At 45.1% G+C, this 19,223-nt stretch overlaps 3 protein-coding genes across 16 annotated transcripts in view; 2 read left to right on the top strand and 1 right to left on the bottom strand.

Annotated features, from left to right (window-relative positions):
• Nucleotides 1-161: 161 nt before the first annotated feature.
• SELENOH (selenoprotein H) lies at nt 162-1,920 on the top strand. Of its 2 annotated transcripts, XM_027114659.1 has the most exons (4): nt 162-469; nt 557-702; nt 845-975; nt 1,744-1,920. In XM_027114659.1, the coding sequence occupies exons 1-3, from the start codon at nt 348-350 to the stop codon at nt 943-945; spliced, it is 369 nt and encodes a 122-aa protein (XP_026970460.1). In that variant the 5' UTR covers nt 162-347; the 3' UTR covers nt 946-975; nt 1,744-1,920. The 2 variants fall into 2 exon arrangements, with proteins under 2 accessions (XP_026970460.1, XP_026970458.1); XM_027114657.1 differs by lacking the exon at nt 845-975 and having other exon boundaries at nt 194-469.
• A 26-nt stretch (nt 1,921-1,946) lies between these two features.
• BTBD18 (BTB domain containing 18) lies at nt 1,947-10,171 on the bottom strand. Its single transcript, XM_027114651.1, has 3 exons — nt 8,469-10,171; nt 7,712-7,876; nt 1,947-4,701 (listed from the first exon to the last, which is right to left on the bottom strand). The coding sequence occupies exons 2-3, from the start codon at nt 7,833-7,835 to the stop codon at nt 2,690-2,692; spliced, it is 2,136 nt and encodes a 711-aa protein (XP_026970452.1). The 5' UTR covers nt 7,836-7,876; nt 8,469-10,171; the 3' UTR covers nt 1,947-2,689.
• A 5,227-nt stretch (nt 10,172-15,398) lies between these two features.
• The window catches only part of CTNND1 (catenin delta 1), a 48,120-nt gene continuing 44,295 nt past the window's right edge, over nt 15,399-19,223 (top strand). For 5 of the 13 annotated variants that reach the window (XM_027114644.1, XM_027114643.1, XM_027114641.1 and 2 more), the window contains exon 1: nt 15,399-15,670. The gene's annotated coding sequence lies outside the window, so the exon portion shown is untranslated. Of the gene's footprint in view, nt 15,671-16,221; nt 16,291-19,223 lie in introns of all 13 variants that reach the window. The other 8 variants (XM_027114634.1, XM_027114636.1, XM_027114631.1 and 5 more) reach the window with 3 other exon arrangements.

The following is a 19,223-nucleotide window of genomic DNA, read 5'->3' as shown; positions in this document are numbered from 1 at the left end:
GGTAGGGATCGTGATGCACACCATTTAGCTGGTCGCGCGGTTACAGAAAAGCCTGTGTGAAGCCAGGCTCGTTGTCAGAGCTGCCCGCCCCCCCCCCAAGCACTGGTGGTTCGGTCTGGAGCCTACCTCCCCCGTCTCTACGTGCGGAGTGGCTCTGCCCGAAGGCTCCGCCCCCAGGCCACGTGGGCGCCCACCGCCACGCTTTCTGCAGTTTAAGAGGTTTTGTTTGGAGAGCAGAGTGGGTTGCGGTTTGGATCTTGGAGGTTGGCTGGCCTCTCCTCGGTGGCCGCGTCTCCACCCTATTCCCGCCCCAGGTCGGCTCGGTTCCCAGCCGGGCTCCAGGCGCCATGGCTTCCCGCGGGAGGAAGCGGAAGGCCGAGGCGGCGCTGGCCGCAGCGGCCGAGAAGCGGGAGAAGCCGGCTAGCAGCCAGAAGGAAGTGGAGGAGGCGAGCGTCGTTATCGAGCATTGGTGAGGGGGTCTGGGGAGTAATGGGGGGCGGGCAAGGGCGCCGCAGACCAAGGGTCCCAGTCTCTGACCTCCCCCATCTCTCCTTAGCATGAGCTGACGCGTCTACGGGCGCAACGCCGCGGCCCTGAGCCAGGCGCTGCGCCTGGAGGCCCCGGAGCTTCCAGTGAAGGTGAACCCTACTAAGCCCCGGAGGGGCAGCTTCGAGGTGACACTGCTGCGACCCGACGGCAGCAGTGAGTGAGGGCCCGGGGCGGGGCGTTGCGGGGCATGGATCCGAGGCGAGGAAGCGCTGGTCTCAAACCGCCGCCACCTGATGATTTCGGGGACTTGCTGGTGGATTGCAAAGTAATTTCGCTTCACGTGGACTTTTCCCAGGTGCGGAGCTCTGGACTGGGATTAAGAAGGGGCCCCCACGTAAACTCAAGTTCCCTGAACCTCAAGAGGTGGTGAAGGAGCTGAAGAAGTACCTTTCGTAGGGAGGTTTGGGCAGAAGTCCCCACGCTGAGGTTTGAAATGGGAAATGGGGGAGAGTGGACTGATCTTGGTGTGGCTATTGGCGGAGCAGCACTTACTGTTAAACCCCTTATTTCACGCAGGACCTACATTTTCATAACTCTTTTCTGCTCTCAGGATTTCCTCTAGTGGGAATACCTCTTCCCCTTACTGGTGGGAAAAACTGAAGTCCGCAAAAAATGATTTCTATCCAGTGTGCCCTTTGCTAACTCCATGTTTCATTTCATTGTCTTTGAGCTAAGTCGTGGAATACCGATGGTAATGTAAATGATTACAAAAATGCACATTGTGTCCTTAGAGGATGCAGTTAATTGTTGCCCTTGGGGTGTAGACCAGTTTTATATATTTGTTTAAAAAAACTCATTTTCCTGTAAATCCCACTTATTTATTGGGGATTCCCGTATTTATTGGTAAGGGTTATGATTCTCCCCTTTCCTGATCAAATCTTTGTGTAACTTCAGGTATGCCTACTCCTGTCCTCTTGTCTTTTTTGTTACTGGTGTGTTGTTTCTGTTACCACCCACGTAATAACCCTGCATTGTAGTCCTCTCACTCCTGGTCACAGGATTTGACCTTGTCTTTATCCCTAGTGCTTCACAGAGTGCTTTGGCATGTTGTCAGGCACTTGATAGGCTGAGGGAGATGTCGGGGGAGGATGCAGTCCTTGAGCTCTCCTGGGTTTGTGGGTTCAAGGGAGGAGGGCTGGCCATATGATTGCCTGGAGCCCTTCTCTAACTTTTTTCCCACTCTCATTTTCACAGCCTCTGTCCCTGGTGATGTTGGAGCATTTATGACGGGACATGGCCAAACTTCAGTCATGTGCCTGAAGCTGTGGTTTCTTCTCCAGAAACGGCGGTTCAGTTGTGAGGCAATCCTCTAGTAAGGCACTGAAAAGTTCTTGGATTGGTTTAATAAAAATTAAAGTATTTGAGTTTGATCTAATCTATGAGTAATGAAGTAAAACTTAATCTTATGGTAAGGGATGCCCTAAGCCAGCCTTATGGGATTGGTCCCCCTTGTGTTTTTCATAACCTAAGGTCACCAATTAACCTGGAACTCCTGTGGTCCCTGTTAGAGCATGTGAAATACTTGTAAAAACCATGGGGAAAAACTAAATAATTTCTTTTTAAAAAAGCAGCTGTATCTTTTTCAACTCACTTCTCCGAAGAGGTGATGCAAGTACATCTTCCTGGCCCCTGTGGAGGTTCTGGCTAGACTAACCATACTGGCAGTGACTAAGCCACGCACATTAGGTACTAGACAATATCCTGTCACTCCCACCCACTTAGTGTTCCATCCCAGCATTGCTTCACACCTCCTTCTGGAACATTTTCTCTCCCACAGAACCCCCACCACAGAGGGCTGGTCTTTCTCAGCTCTTCCTGAGTTGCCTCTTGACCTGGGAGACCTGGCTTTGGCTGTTGGCTGTTACCTATGACCCACTTAGAGTTGTGACACACAGTTTATTGTTTCACTTGTCACTAACTGCAAAATAGATTATAAAGAGGTAAGATGGTTCAAGTTCATAATTTTCTACTCATGGAACGATTTTTGTCTGCCTCCAAAAGCCTGGGGAGGGAAGGAGAGCTGGGGGTATATCTGCCTCTTGTGCTAGGAGGACAGGGCATGTGCCAGCCCGCCCGTGTACCTTCTGTTAGCCAACATTTCCCACCCTCCCAGTCCCTCTAACCTGCCCTCCCCACTCCATTACGTTAGTATGTCCACCTCTGTTTCTGACTCTGAGGAAGGGTCGGGCCATACGGAGGGAATACTTATGGGCACAATCCCCTCTGACATCGAGTCCACCACATCAATCTCTTCCTCTTCAGGGCTAGCAGGAAGTGGATCCAACAACTCAGAGTTGCTAAATCCCTCCTTGCTTGCCTCTGGAGCAGGGTATAATACTTCATCCGGAGTTAGGGACACTTCCAGCCCAGTCTCCACCCAGTTTGAACAGGGAGGTAAGAGGTCCCCATAGGACCTTTGGGGAGGGTCAAGGGAGTTGATGTGGAAAAGTTTGTCTCTCTGACCATCCAGTGGCTGGGAGCTGGGAATTTCCAGGTCTGGAGTCCAAGAGCCTCCCATTGAAAGCACCTCCCCTTCACTCACCTCAGAGGCCATGACAAGGGGGCTAAAAGGCTCAGTTGGCCCTTTGTTCTCACCAGCAGGTTCCTTTTCCAATCCTGTGATTTCCCTGGGCCAGAGCTCCACGTCTGGCAAACACCATTCTTCCCCTTCAATCCAGTTCTTTTCTGTTTCTGTCAGGTGATAACTAGGGGTCCTGCAGCCCTCAGCCCGGGGACTCTCCAGAGACCCTATGGGTGGCTCGATGTCTGAGCCACAGAGCATGAAGTCCAGGATTTCCTCCAGCTCACTGGTGGCGGCAGCACTGGTGATTCGGTACTCCTCAGCCTCGCACGGCTGCCCGAGCAGGGCTGTGTCAAATGCATAGGGCTCTCTGCAGTCAATATCCAGTCCCGGTTCCTGCCCTGTCAGCTCTGGACTGGACCCAAACCCGGACTTCACCACTGGGTTGTCCGGGGAGTGGCTAGCAGAGAGCAGGATGTCTTGTAGCCTAGAGTGCATGGGGGAGTCGTCACACAGCTCTATTCTAGCAGACGTCACTTCCTGCTCGTTACCTGAGGACGGCCGAGTCCCTGGAGGCTCTTCTGAGTCTTCAGGTTCTGGGATCTGAGGGCTATCTGGAGAGTTTTTGAGGGGAGGCTCTTGAACTACCTCCCAGCAGGTCCCGTTGACGATCTTGCGAAGCTTCACTCTGCCGACCTGCCCCTCTGCGGGGTCTGAGTTAGGTGCCCTGACCTCAGGGCTCTGCTTCCTGTTCCCACCCGACTTTCCAAGACCAGACTGGCTTGGGGTGCTCTGTAGAGGACTAGTTCGCCCTGTTTTCTGCTTGTCCTCTGGTGCTTCTTTCTTTATACTCTTCTGCCGCCAGAGACGCCGGCCAGGGGCTGGGGGTACTGAGCTGGGTCCACTTAAAAGGCCGGCAGGCTTGGACGTACAGACATCAGGAGACAGCTTTGAGCGGCTCAGCCTGATCTTCCTGGGCAACAGTCGCTCGTCCACAGAGGGGTACAAGCTGGGTGGGGAAAGTGCTGTAGGACCAAGGGCAGGGTAACTTTTGTTCTCTTTAGGTCCCTGACTGTGGCTTGATGGTGAAGAGCCTTTTTCTTGTGGAGTTGGGCAGGCTCTGGCCTTCCTCTTGAGCAGAAGCGTGCCCGACAGGTTCTCTGTATTCTGTCGGTTGTTCTCCTGGGGCCCCTCCTCCTTCCCCGAGGACTTCAATCTCACTGCCCCAAGAGGACAGGGAGTCTGGGTAACAGGCAGTGGAGTTCGCGGGCGGCAGATGGATGCCACCACCCTGGCAGAGATGGGAGCAGCACCTGGAGGTTGTAGGCACTCCCTGTTCAGTCTTCGACCCTGAGGGGCCTTCACCAACTTCCCACCCTCTAGATGGAGGGATTCTAGCTCAGATACACGGAGCTGCCGGGCAGCAGAAAGCACATCCTGGGCTTCTTCTCGAGATACTTCCATCTCTGAGGTATACAGGAAGTCCACCAGCTTCCTAAGTGTCCTGATCTTCAGGCCCCCCAGCTCGAGCACCACCTTCCGACCCTGAGCTGGCCTCTCCCGCTCCAAGCGCTCTGTGAAGAAGGGGCTGCAGGCCGAAAGGATGCAGCAATGGGCTGGGACTGCCTCACCTGGAGGGAAACCCAAACACTTTTTATCTGTCTCATGCTGACTGGCATGTTCACGGGTTAAGCACAGACATTACTACCTAAATGTGCTGCCTCTTCTCTCAGTTTCCCTCCACATTAGTTGAAGGATAAATTTAGTTCTTCTGCCTCCCTGGAACATTCTGCCATTACCTAGTTAACTCAGTTTTTACCTATTTTAGGCTTTCAGAAGCCTTCCCCCGCCCTACCCTATCTGGGTTAGGTGCTCTGCAGCTATCACAGCATTCAGCTATCTGCGCTGTAAGTGTCCATCTCCTTCACTAAACTGTAAGCTCTGTGAGGACAGAGACCTTGTCTGTCTTGCTCACTGAAGTATATAGCCAGTGCTTGACACTAAGTAGGGGATCAAATACTTGCTGAGTAAATGTTTTTGACTCACACAAGAGTTTAAAACTTTCTGTAGAAGCTGCTTGTGGTCTAACAGATCATGAGCTCTGGATATGGACGATCAGGGCTCAGTTCTCTCCTGAGCTCTCTTCGCTGCCTGGTATCCACCGTCCTGAACAACCTTCTCATTTTATGGGCATTTCATGGGCAATTTCCATCTCTCCAATGGCTTCAGTTACCAAAGGCTTGCTGATGACTCCCAGATTCTACATCTGCCCAGGTATCTTTTCTGAGATATTAAGCATGCCGTAGCCTGCATGACTACATGGAGGTCCCACAAGTACCTCCAATGCAACCTTTCTAGAAAGTGAACTCATCATTCCCCACACCAAAACTTCCCAATTTTTGCTTCAAAATAAGATAGCACATTCATCCAATTGCCCAGGCCTGAAAACCAGAAGTCATATTTGATTCTTTTCTCTTACCCACTGCATCTAGTCAAATATTAAGTTTTTTAAAAAAGCTAATACTTCTTGAGTCCTTATTATGTGCCAGGCGTCTAAGGATTTTATCAGCATTAATTCAATCTTCACTGCAACCTTGTGGGGTAGCTGTCATTACAGATGAGTAAACTGTGGCATAGTGAAGTAACATGCCCACAATTACAGTTAAGGAGCAGGGACAAGATTTGAACCCAGGGCTACAGTCTATGCTCTTAACTGCAGCAAGTATTGTAAATTCTCTTGAATAGCTCATAAACTATATATTTCTTTCTATTCTCAGTGCCTTAGTTCAGGCCACCATTCCCTCTCTCCTGGATTCCAAAATAGCCTCCTATCTGGGCTCAATAACAATCTAATAATTCTTCTCATTGCAGCCCCAGTGCTGTTTCTAAAGCAGTTAGGACCTTCTTGAAACCTTTAAATACATTTCTCAGTGTGCTGAGGATAAGACCAACTTCCTTGGTATAACACTTCAGACCTGCTGATCTTTCTAGCCACACCTCTGATCAATACACTCATAGTCTGTGCTCTAGCCATAATGAACCACTTGCAAATCCCTGGTCACATGTGTACATCTCTGTACCTGCTGTTTTCTCTGCCCGGGAAAATCTTACCCATTTCCTCCTACTTCTATGTGTCCTTCACAACTCACCTATGGGGTTATTTATTTATTTATTTTTAACACTTTTTTTTTTTTTTTTAATTTATTTTTTGGCTGCATTGGGTCTTCGTTGCTGCGCGTGGGCTTTTCTCTAGTTGTGGTGAGCCGGGGCTACTCTTCGTTGCGGTGCGCAGGCTTCTCATTGCGGTGGCTTCCCTTGTGAAGCATGGGCTCTAGGTGTACGGGCTTCAGTAGTTGTGGCACACAGGCTCAGCAGTTGTGGCTTGCGGGCTCTAGAGCACAGGCTCAGTAGTTGTGGCGCACGGGCTTAGTTGCTCCGTGGCATGTGGGATCTTCCCGGACCAGGGCTCGAACCCGTGTCCCCTATATTGGCAGGCAGATTCTTAACCACTGCGCCACCGGGGAAGTCCCCTATGGGGTTATTTCCTCCAAGAAATTGTCCCTAACACCCATCCCCCAACCTACTCAAGTCTGTGAAGGATGCTCCTCTTTTGTGCTCCTGTATCAGCTTATACTCACCCCAATGTTATTATACTGCCCAGTTATCTGGAGGCACTGGTTATTTGAACGTCTCCCCTTTACATGGTTTCCGTACGAGGATGGACTTATCTTCATATATACTATATGCCATGCTAGTAAAGTACATTAGCATACACCGGGCAGTTGATACTTTTTATGTTTATTTTGAAGTAAGGAATGCATCCCAACTCTGCACTTCCTAAGAGAACCAATAGACAAGTCACTTAACTCTCTAGGCCTCAATTCACTCATCTGTACTGCTGGAACCATGTAACATTCCACATCTCACAAGGCTGTTGTAAGAATCAAATGAGACACTAAACTGTGCTATATGTGCTCTGCAAACTAGAGTGTTACACAATGTTGGCTGTCATAATCCTTTTTGATAAATGAAGAAAGTGAACTGGAAAGAGGTGAAGTTACTTGCTCATTTGTTACTGTTAGTAACAAAACTAGGACTTAAACTCGGACTCCTAGTCTTAGGCCTTTTACACTATACCAGGCTCTACCCCAAGCTGATTTAACATTTCAAGTGTAAAGGGAAGGGGTGGAAATAAGCTATATGTTTTTAGGTTTAACAACAAAACAATAAAAGCCATCAATTTGAAGACAAGAAAAAAGGAAAATATGTAATATCATTTAAGTATAAGTAAGTATCTAATACTTACATTGTGCTTAGTACATTAAAAGTACTGTTCTAAGTGCTTTACGTATGTTAACTCAACGTTCACAACCATCCCACTACGGTGTATCCATGTTTTACCGAATTTCTGTGCTTACAAAACTTTATAATTAGTTTCATTTTTTAAGAGAAGGGGCATAATCTCACTTTCACTCATGGAAAAATGTACCTGTCCTAGAAACAGCTCTTTACCAAATAGCTTACAGCACTCAAAGGCAATAATTACACACTTTCCTGGTTTTGTCCTTCACTGCTTGGCCCTGAAGTCATTTTATCTTAGTCTATGGTGAGTTTTCAATTGAGTCCCTACTAGTCTCTTACCTTCTGCCTGCAGAAGGACATCACAGAACACACCACTCTGTTGCTGGTGATGAAGCTGCAGAAAAGCTAGCCGGAGGAACCGGGGATTCCTGTATAGGATTTTGGGACTGGCAGGAGAGGACATGTTGGTCTCTTAACAAACCTAGGTTTTCATGGATCAGATTCCTGTGGGTGAAATAATACCTTTCAGAAGCACAATTATACCTAATTTTTTTTTTTTGTCTTTGAAATGACAGGGAAATTTTGAAAGTGGGAGACAAAAGCATGAGTTGAGGAACCATAAGCCCAGGAATTGTGCCAAGTGTATCTTAAGAAAGAACATCCTAGTGGTTACAGGTGGGAGCTCAGAAACAGCCTAGATTTGAATCTCAGCTCTGTTATTTATTAGCTTAGCTGTATAATTTCAGGCAAATGACCTAACTTCTCTGAGTCTTACTTTTCTCATCTAGGAAATGGGAATTATAACAGTCCTGTACTTACCTTGTAAGGCTGTTTTAGAGATTTAATGAGTCAATTTTACCAAATTGCTTAGTACTGTGAGTGTCTGGCACGAAACTAGCACTCCAAAAGTGGAGTTGTTATTATCCTTAAACCTTCCTCATTCACATTGCCAGAAACTCAACTCCTATGGTGCTCACTACTCATATTCTTCCTGAGCACCACATTTCTGAGTTTCCTGGGTATATACTTCCCCAATTTAAGACATTTTAACAAAACACTATGGCGTATTAAATGACCTCTAGGAAGTCGTACACACCTTCTTTTCTCTGAGCTCACTCTACCACGCTAACCAGCAGAGGGTGCACAGTAAAGAAAAGAAGCTGCTGGACTTGGTGGGAAGGTCTCTCACAGCAGTAAGAATATTGCCACCGTGGGTTCAGATGTTCTTGACCGAAGTGAGCTTGATTCCACCTGGAAATGGGCAAAGAATCTGGCCTTTAGGTTTGTCAATCTGGTCAGTTCTCTGGCTAACAATAAAGGAAGGATAATTAAGCGTTCTACCCCTCCCAACACAAGCTGGGTATTCTGACTTCAGGTTCACTACGTCTCCAGCTTTTTGCACTGAGATCCCCACACTCACTGCACAGCTGGTGCTCCTTCCCTGGCACGCAGTTTTCTGTCAGGTGGCACAGAAGCTCCAAACAGTTCACGTCAAACTATCAGGAAAGAAAAGAGTGGAAAGGTAAATTAAGAAACTGTAGGCTCAGTTCCATCCCAGCCAGATAGATGGGGATATGGAGGATGGCAGCTGTTGCAAGGGCCCAGAGGTAGGCCCTGGGGAAGCTTCCCAATCCACCAGCACTGGGCCTTGTCTCCAGACCCAACCTGGAAGAGCTCTGCGGCAGGAGATGCTCCTGCTGTCCTCTCCGTGCTTGGGTCCTCGGTCCGGCCTGCCTTGCTTCCTCCCAAGGTCCAGGCTCGCGCGGGACGGGGCTGGGGGTGGGGTTGGGGTTTAGCAAAGCTGCACAACGTCCTGAGGGTTCTCCCCATCCAGAACCAAGGGAATCGGGGTTGGCGGGGGAAAGCAGGGCTTCTGGGAAGGCCCTGCAAAGCTGGGCGCCTCGGCCCAACTCCTTTGAAGAGAGAGCTCTAGGCGCAAAGGTTTCTGGGAATGGAGCGTGGGGATCCTGGAGGCCCTAATTCAAGGCTCACCCAACACCGTCACCTCCGGCCGCACGGGCTTTGCAGCCACTCCCCGGTGCCCTCGTCCTGCCTCAGGCTCGGGGATCCTTATGCACTGGGAAGTGGTGACAGCGAAAGCCTGAGGCCACGCGGCCGGTGCCACACACCTCGCGCCACCTTTCCGCTCACCGCACGTCGCGGCCCCGACGTCTTTCCTCCTCCCCCAGCTCGCGGGCCTACGTCTGCCCGAATACGTTATCCCTATTGGCCGAGGCTCCTCAAAGAGCCAATCACAGGACGAGCGCTTTGGGCGGGAGGCTAAGTCTCGAGGGACTTGGAGGCTGCGGGAAGGCGATAGGGCTGCAAGAGGAAGGGGGAAGGGCCCGCTCGGAAGGAATTCTTCTGGAAGCCAGCCTCGTCCTCTGTACCCGATGAAAACACACGGAAAAGAGGCTCAGGACTCCCAACAGGGCAGGCTCCAAGGTGGTAGAAGGGCATCTGCGGCTTCCCTTTGAGGAGGCTGCGAATGGCCTCGGCCTCACTAAGAGTGCCCCAGGCGTAATGGAGGAGAAGGCCTCTGGATGGCTCCAGCTGCACCTTGTCCCCCATGTCTCTCACTAGATGGCTCCTAAGGCCAGGAATGTTCTGGAACAAGGTCTTCGGGCTAGTTTCTGAATTCAAATTTTTCACAGATTCCACTCCAGCCCCGCATCTCGGAGACCTGGTGACCCAGGGGGTGGCAGACCTTTCCGTCTGGAGGGGGTCACTGGTGTTGATTTCCTTCGCACACTTCCCGACTGGAAACAGCTGTTCTTAGGGATGATATCAAAAATTAGAAGATCTCAAAAAAAAAAAAAAAAAAAAAAATTAGAAGATCTCGAGATTAAACATTTAGAGAGAATGCCAAGGCACGTTAGAAATCTGGACAGCTGCTCTCTCCCCCGTGCGCGTTAGGACCCGGGTCCCGGCTTCGGGTAGCTGCCTGGTATGTCCAGCGCTGGACAGAGCCGGCTGAATCCAACGCCACTGGGGACAAGGTGTGGTGAATTCGCCCGGAGCAGCCCCCGCGGAGGCCAACTGGAGGCAGGAAGGACGATGTCTGAGAGAAGGGGAACCTGCCCACGGACAAAACGTAGAGGGGTGAGTAGTACAGGGCGCTCAAGTGTATCTTTATTGATATTTTACACCTTTTCAAAAAGGATTTGAGGTGGTTGATTGAAATATGCGGGGTGGGGGTGGATTTCCAAGTCAGGTAATATTTTCCCTAGTTTGAGGCGCCTGCTCTTAAAACGAAGAAAGAAACAAGGAACAGAAGACATTTTTGGTTGCCGTCATATTTTGAAGACGTAACAGTTCGTGAAAGGACATAAAACTTAGCAGGACAGGTTTTAGATGTCAGCACCCACACACACACAAAGCGAGCAAGCAAGGAAAAACAGGCAGAACAATACTTGTTCACGCATCTGTTACTGTGGAATCAAGACTAGATTACGCAGGTGCAATAGCACTATAGGTGATTCTTTGGGGTTGTAAAGAAAATATAAGTATTTTATCTCCTCATGAATATATTATCAGGATTAGATTAATTTTCAAGAGGTACGAGGACACACTTCTTGGTTTTATGGTTTTTTTTTTAATCCAATTTTAGTTACATCTTGTGTTAGTAGATTTTCTAAAGGGAATGATAAATGGCCATCCTACGCAGGGCTTCAAAAATGACAAACTTTGTATGGTAATGTGTTGTCATCAGAGGGTAGAAAAGAGTAAAAATGTTTTGTTTTCCTTTGTATGGATAGCCAGTGTTTTTTTGGAGTTGGATTTTTTAAAATTTCTGGGCTTCCCTGGTGGCGCAGCGGTTGAGAGTCCGCCTGCCGATGCAGGGGACGCGGGTTCGTGCCCCGGTCCGGGAGGATCCCACATGCCGCGGAGTGGCTGGGCCCGTGAGCCATGGCCGCTGAGCCTGCGCGTCCGGAGCCTGTGCTCTGCAACGGGAGAGGCCACAACGGTAAGAGGTCAGCATACTGCAAAAAAAAAAAAAAAAAAAAAAAAAAATTTCTTCCCCTTGGCATTTATAGTTTTAGTCTGTTTTAGAAGTAGAGCCATCACAGCACAATGCTCTACCCTACATAATATTTTAACACTTTTTTTTTTTTTGCAATACGCGGGCCTCTCACTGCATCGGCAGGCGGACTCCCAACAGCTGCGCCACCAGGGAAGCCCCCAACACTTCTTTTTTAAGTATAATTTTATTTCACGGCTCTTCTCTAATCTTTCACCATTTTATGGTATCTTTTCTTTGTGTGTATGTGGTGATGGTTGTTGGTGGAGCAGTTAAACTTTGAGAGCTGTAAGAGTGAGCACTGACTGCAGTCTTCCATGCATAAAAAACAAAACCAAAAAGCAAAAAAGGAAAGAAAAAAAAGCCCCAAACAAAATCAACCCTGTATCTCTGAACACATCCTCAATCCATTGACTTATCTCCATTTTTACTGCTACCACTGTAGTCAACTCCATATCACTGCAACTTGACCTTCAAACTAATTTCCTTGCTTTCACTCCTGATCCTACTTTTTAAAATTATTGTTATTTTTAAAAATTTTTATTTATTTTTGGCTGTGTTGGGTCTTCGTTGCTGCGCACGGGCTTCTCATTGTGGTGGCTCCTCTTGTTGCGGAGCACTGGCTCTCGGTGCACGGGCTTCAGTAGTTGTGGCTCACGGGCTCAGGAGTTGTGGCTCACGGGCTCTAGAGAGCAGGCTCAGTAGTTGTGGTGCATGGGCTTAGTTGCTCTGCGGCATGTGGGATCTTCCCGGACCAGGGCTTGAACCCGTGTCCCCTGCATTGGCAGGCAGATTCTTAACCACTGTACTACCAGCGAAGTCCTCTTACCGTTCCTTTAATCCATTTGTCACATAAGCAGCCAGATCTTTTCAAAATGTGGACTGGATTATGTCATTCTGCTGTTTAAAATCCCCTCAGGCTTTCTTCTACCTAAGAATAAAATCAAAACTCCTTTCTCTAACCTATAGAACCCTTCATATTCTGATTCCCACCTATCCCTCCCTCCTCATTTCCAACATGCTCTGCTGGATCCAGTATGTTTCAGCCCCACACTTTAGGGCTTTGGCATTAGTAGTTGCCATTGCTTATATTTTCTCATGGTTGGCTGTTTCTTACCATTCATATTTCAACTTAAATGTCACCTGTCCTGTCCAGAGGGACTGTCCCTGACATCCAGTCTAGAATAAGCCCCAAGTCATTCTCATCAGTCTGTTTTGATCTCTGCATAATGTTCCATCTGACATCTGCAGATAAGATCTGACATCTTATCTGCAACCCCCCCACACACACCACCCCAACTAGAATGTAAACTTGAGAGCAGGAAACTTGTCTATTTCATTATCCTTGACGTCTGGAAGAGTGGGATGGTGCTCAGAATAACCCAGAAGGAACTAGTCTTTTTTCTGTTCACTGAGTATAAACAGTTTTTCTCTCAGTGAGTATTAATCCTTGTGATTCTTTATTTGGAGATGGCTGTTTGAGATAAACTTAAAATTTAACAACTTTTTCACCACTGAGTTAACTTTTTTGACTTGTATATAATTTTATTTTGAATGTTATCTACAAATTCATTAATGTTAAATGGCTTGTCCAGGATTATATAACTAGTAAGCTAAAAGACTTCATTCATTTATTCATCTGTTGCTAAATATGAGATACAAGGCTGAGCTCTGGGGATACACCATAAACTAGAAAGACATTTTTTATGCCTTCATGGAGCTTATCTTCTGGTGAGGGAGACAGGAACACACACACACACATACATACACACGAAAAAAGGAAGGCAAAATACTTGCAAGTTAGTGGTGGTGAGAAGGAAACAAGCCTAATCCATCTCTAGAAAATCATAGCATATTCTAGATAATGGCTCTGATCTAGGAACCAGTGAATCAACAAACATATGTGTTGATTGTTTTCCTTTGACAATCATCTTTGGCTTTTTTTTTTCATCTTTGGCTTTTAAACTTGCTATGTAGGACTAGGAATAGATGGAAAGTAGAGGTAGAAGTGATAAGGTAACTGGAAAAGATTCTTAGACAATGAGAGTTAAAGGCTGTTTGTTTCTCTGTCAAATGTATTCATTTCCTATTCTATTACAGTTTGTTTAAACCCCATCAGACAAGTGCTGTGATGTCTGTAACGTCTTCCAGCACTTCTGAGAGAAGTCCTTTTTGGCCACATTAGACCAAATATGAGGGTATATGAGACAATAGACCAAATACGAGGGGGTGGATAACGATCAGATAAACCTGATTAGAAGGGCACTTTCATCCTGAGGAGGAGCGGAATTCCAGTTTAGAAAGATAAGGAAAGGTCAGATTATGGTCAATAAGTGTTACTTTAATGTATTGGATGAATAGATATGGCATCTTGAAAACAGACGAGGAACCTGGCCTTCATCCCGACCACAGTGTAAGGTAATGGAAAGAGCATGGGCCTTGGAGTCAGACTGATGAGGGGCTCACTCCTTAGCCGGATGAGCTCAGGTTAGTTTCTTAACCTTGCTGAGCCTTGATTTTCTCGTCTCTAAACAGTGGTAATACTATCTCCATGGTGGTGTTTGAGAAGTTAGGGACAGTGAGTGCAAAGTGCCCTCACGTGATAGATGCTTCATTTATTCGTTGCTATTATTGGGCAGTGGTGAATCACTGAAAGTTTTTTGGTAGGGTAGATATTGGTAATAATAACTCATTCTTATTGAGTTTGTACTGTATGCCATGCATTATTTTAAGAACCTTATGTGCATTTTAATTCTCACAGCAGTCCTGTGAAAGAGATATAGCTATTATCTCCATTTTATAGTTAAGAAACTGAGTCACAGAGAGATTATCTAACTTTTACAAGGTCACAAAGTATGTAGTACATTGACTTGATTAAGTATACTTACAGAAGAGAAGGTTTGAAGCCAGTCAGTCTGACTGCAGAACCTATGCTCTTAACTATTTTAGATTATGAAACTGTTATGAAGATTCATTTGGTAGCAGTATACAGGATAGATTTTTCAGTAAGAAAGAAAAATTTCAATTTATCAGTATGATTTTCACATAGCTAATCCCCGAATGACCATAAAATACTAGTCTTTGTCAAGCATGTAAAAAAAAAATTTTTCAACCTCTGTCCTTCATGGCCTAATAGTCTAAGAACATATTAAAGATAACTCTTAATTCAGAAAAAGAATACTTGCTATAATCCTTTATTTAGGTCAAGCATAAACGGAATGTATGAACTAGACAGTCTTAAGCTCAAAGTTAACAAATAAATTGAATTTTCTAGGTATGAGATTTTCTTTTCCTTACACATGCTCTCGTCTCCTCCAAATATATTGTTTATTGGATATCATTTACTCTCCCCCTCAAACCCACATTATTTTGATTTGGGGACAAATGGGAAGACAGTGATTTTCCTCAACAGCCTAGTGGATTCAGCTTCCTTCTGGTTGAAAGTATAGACACTGAAAATTGTTAACAAGTCCAAGCATTAGGTTTTCTAATTAACTCTAATGCATTTAAACCAAAACAATAAAATTGAGAGTTTACCTCAGATATCCCCTACCGTCCCAATCAACACACTGTAGTCCTGTTTCTAGCATTTCACGCTCCTTCCCTTCCTGTCTTCCTTTGGGGAAATGCTTTGGGGTAGAAAGCAACAAACCAAATAGCAGCAGGCAAATAAAATCAGCTCTTTTTTGCTTCCCCACCCGGAAAGGAAGGAGGGAGCAAGAACCCTACCATCAAAGAGAGCCGAGGTTCTTAGGCATGCCATTCTGAAAACCCCTTATTCCTTCAGCCCCCTTCCCCCGACCCCTCCCAGCTCTGCATAATTCCTCAGAGATCATATAGGTCTCCACTTTAAATATAAATATATATATAAAACTTCCCCCTGTCTTTTTCTCCTCCTCTTGCTCTCCCCCCTTTTTTTTTTAATTTCCTATAATAAAGTTTCCTATTGGATAAAATCAGCTCCCTGATTTATGCCCGGCTCCTATTGGAAGTTCTCAGGGGCTGACATCACTTAGGAAAGCGAGGGGGTAGGGCTGCCAGATCAGTTTGTCACCACCCAGGCTCCCTAGCCTCTGGCTGGGTGCAACTTCCATTTTAGGTGTTGGATCTGAGAGAAAAAAAAAGAGGGAGAGAGAGAAAGAAGAGCAGGAAAGATCCTGAAAGGAGGAAGAGGTGGCGAAAAATCAACAACCTTGCTGGATTTGTCTTTCTCAGAACATTGACGAAGCCTTGGTTTTCTTTCTTAAAGGACTGGTTTTTAGAAGTCCACATTTGAGGTGTGTGCCTTTTTAAAAAATATGTGTATAGACGGGTAAAGGAGGATAAGCCAAGTTGAATTTTTGTCTTATGGTAACCGAGGGAATTTAAAAACGAGAGGGTCTGTTATGCTGACGGGTAACTTTTAAGCAGTTAATTTTTCTTTCTACTTATTTTGGGGAATTTTGGTATTTTTATCATATTTAAAGCAAAGTAAAATATTCAAGACCCAGAAACAAACTTCTGGTCTCTCTAATGTAGGGAGATGAATAGATTCAGGGGGGTGAGAGCAATTCCATAAATTTACATTTTGGTGTGTTCTTTGATTTTATGTATTTTTTTTCTAGGTTAGGCTAACAAACTTCTGTTTTCAGAGCCCAAACCAAAAGTTGGTTTTTTTGGCATGTTGCGTGTGGGTTGGGAAAGGAATTTGTCCGGGTCGGAAGCTAGTTATACAGATGGTTCTTCATACGTTTCAGAACTTTTTTTTCTCCCTTTTATCATTAGCTTTGTGGAAGTGGAAAGTTGCAGGGAGCTTTGCAGCTTAAATGGTGATATTTTTTTCCCATAGAGAGTTTGAACGGCCCAGATCGGTTTCAGCCCTGCTGTTCCTGGGTGGATCCTTCTTTTACTTTTCCAGGTGTGGTGGGTAGGAGCCTCATTCTCCTTCTAGACTTAGCCTCCCTGCTTTGCCTTATAAAAGAAAATAAATGGATCCATGGTAACTGAATTGCCATCCCCTTACTTCTAAAACTACCTTTGCTAGCAAAGATTTGTGGAGGTATTGTATGTTCAGTCTGCATATACGATAACGTTTGGTTTATGTGCTTAAAGGAGTAAGGAAATTCTAATCATGCTTGTTAGTTCACCTGAGTAAAGTGGCACATGTGAAAATATTTTCAGCTTTGTGCTCTCTGAAAGGGCCTTGGATTAAAATAAGGTTAGGCTAAGAGTAAAACACTTACACAAACTTTAGTGTTTAGGATGCAGTTGAGAAAGCACAAGGGGAATTCTTATTTTTAAACCAAACTGAAAGTTGTTTTTTGGAGGTGAGTTTTTTATTTGGTTAATTTGCCGTGAAATCAGAAGTTTTTAAGATCTGAAGGCCCATGACTGCTTTCATATCTTATATTTAATTTTAAGATTTGTTTTTGTTTTGCAAACACATTCTTGTAAAAATACTGATGCCAGATAACCATATAACCAACTCATCAGTGGCTGAAAACTGGATGTTCTCTTCCTTCTCCCTTTGAAAATGCGAATCATTTGAAAATTAAAACTGCAATAGATACTGCCTAATTGTAACAAGGTGAGCCTTAATATGTAAGCTGCTCATTAGCTTTAAACTGGTATGTATCTATAATAATCCTCTGATTTTGTACCCCCCACCCCTTAATTCTTTTCAGACTAGAGCACTTCCTTGAATTTCTTTTCCAGACATGAGTATTTCTTGAAAGCTGATTTCATTCTTGTGAGGTTGTGGCTTCAGAGGAAATGGAACTTTGTTCCTTCTTTTAATATAATTTATGCAAGGCATACAGTAAGATTTTAATGTCTGGATCTCCTAATTATAGAAAGTGCAGTTAAAAAGAAAGAAAAAGGACAATGTGTACAGTTTGTTGGGCTGTAGTTCTTGTTTCATTTCCAGATTTTCAAATGCTCTTTCTGCCTTGACCCCAGCCTAGGGGTTTCTTGGTGGATCTTTGGAGAATTGGTCATGTTGCTACCGGAGTGTCAGTTTCCCACTCAGCCTTTAGGGGGAGGGATGAGGGAATCTGAAGAAGGAGTACAAAGGCAGTTTGAAAATAGGTTCTGGATGACTGAGTGGTGGTGGTTTGGGTCCAGCTTTAAATGCTGGGCTTTGTGTAGCTGCAGTGAACATCCTAGTTAACTAGCGTCCAGGACTGTTTCACGAACTGAGGCATTGTTTTGACTGGTGTGTACTATTAGAGCCTTTTGGTTGATAAGATGGAAGATTTGTCTTTTACCTCACCTCTACTAGTTCTTCCCGGAAATATAATAAGGGGTGTGAATAAGTAAATCTTTTATTTTTTGTTTTGCTCCCCATTTTGGTTTTGGGGTAAAAAAAGACAAGTAAGTGAGAGTTGTGCAGATTTTTCTTTCCTTGTCTGACTCCTATATGCTGTTGGTTTCTTTGTTATATGACTAAGGTATGGTATGTTCCAGGTGGGGGCCTCCTTTGGGTGCTTAGAGCCCTAGTGCCTTTCTTAGGGTTCCAGTTATGGAGAGTTAGAGGGGTTAGAACATGTTCTTTCAGCTAGGATAAAAATGGGGACTATTGGAAATCTTAAAAATAAAAAAAAAGCTCCAAGTAATTGCAATTCAGCCTTGAATTGGGTTTATGAGGTAGTTGCTCTCTAGGGATGAGTGAGAGAGGATGGATGCAAATAAATTAAGCATAGATCACTATTCAATTGGAATAGCAAAATGATTAGCTCTGTAATAATTTATTGCTTTCTATTTTGGTACCTGGTGGTCCCTTGTTAATAACTGCCCCCCCTCCCCCCCCCTTGTTTTTTTACTGAGTGCTAAGCATTTTGCATAAACTATTGTATTTACTTAATTTCCTACAACAACTTTTTGTTTGTTTGTTTCTTGGTTTATTTTTTGTTCTTTAAGGAATTTGAGCCTCAGAGAAGCTGAGGTTTGCTGAAAATTTCAGTGCTTGTAAGTGACCAAGGCCAGGATTAAACCCTGGTCTGACTAACTACAAAGTTAGTGGACTTAACCACTAAAACACTGCCATTCTCCACAGAGAATAGAAACAAGAGCCAGAACTAAAATGAGCCCTTGCTAGAGGCTCATCTTGCTGAAGGTCAGTGCTCATTTAGATTTCCAACCCGCTCCGTGTTAGAGTAATGTACGTAAAAAAAATCCATTTCCCATAAAGCCTGTGGGGAGGTGGGGAGCGAGATATGTTAGAATGGCTATTATTTCAATCTTTAGAACAGGAGTCTTTCCATATGCACACCATTGCCCTCCTCGAATTTCTTAAACTTACTAGAAATGTCTCAAACTTCATTTGATTGTCAGTGAAATTTCTTCTTCCAGAGAATTTTCTGGCATGTGGTTTGGAATGATATTGCCAACTTGCAGGGAGAGGTTTGTAGCAGGTAGTTCAAATAATGTTTATCACACTGTATTAAAATTGTCTATTTATTTTTTGAATTTTATTTAATTTATTTTTTATACAGCAGGTTCTTAGTAGTTATCTATTTTAATACATATTAGTGTATATATTGTCAATCTCAATCTCCCAGTTCATCCCTCCCCCCTCCCCCCACTTTCCTCCTTTGGCGTCCATACATTTGTTCTCTACATCTGTGTCTCTATTAAATTATCTTTTATTTTTGTCTTTCCCTCTGTACTGACCTGCTTGAGTGTAGGTACTGTTTTACCTCTGTATCCTCTTAGCACCTATCTTAGTGTCTGGGATATATTGAGGTGCTTAGTAAGCTTTGGTTAAATAGGCACTATGGGAATCAGTGAGGGACTTTTGTGGGGAAGGCTGAAAGGAAGTTGAAATAGGAAGCAATTCAACAAAGATTAATA

This window comes from Aethalodelphis obliquidens, unplaced genomic scaffold (assembly GCF_003676395.1).
Source record: "Aethalodelphis obliquidens isolate GAN/ISIS:26980383/991018 unplaced genomic scaffold, ASM367639v1 scaffold14, whole genome shotgun sequence".
Lineage (NCBI taxonomy): Eukaryota > Metazoa > Chordata > Mammalia > Artiodactyla > Delphinidae > Aethalodelphis > Aethalodelphis obliquidens.
Note: the sequence above shows the minus strand (reverse complement) of the source record. Positions and strands in the feature narration are given on the sequence as shown.

Coding starts and splice junctions, on each gene's coding strand:
- BTBD18 (XM_027114651.1), bottom strand. CDS start 7,835: ATGTCCTCTCCTGCCAGTCCCAAAATCCTATACAGGAATCCCCGGTTC. Junction 4,702..7,711: donor TGTCCTTCTGCAGGCAGAAG/GTAAGAGACTAG, acceptor GTTTCCCTCCAG/GTGAGGCAGTCCCAGCCCAT.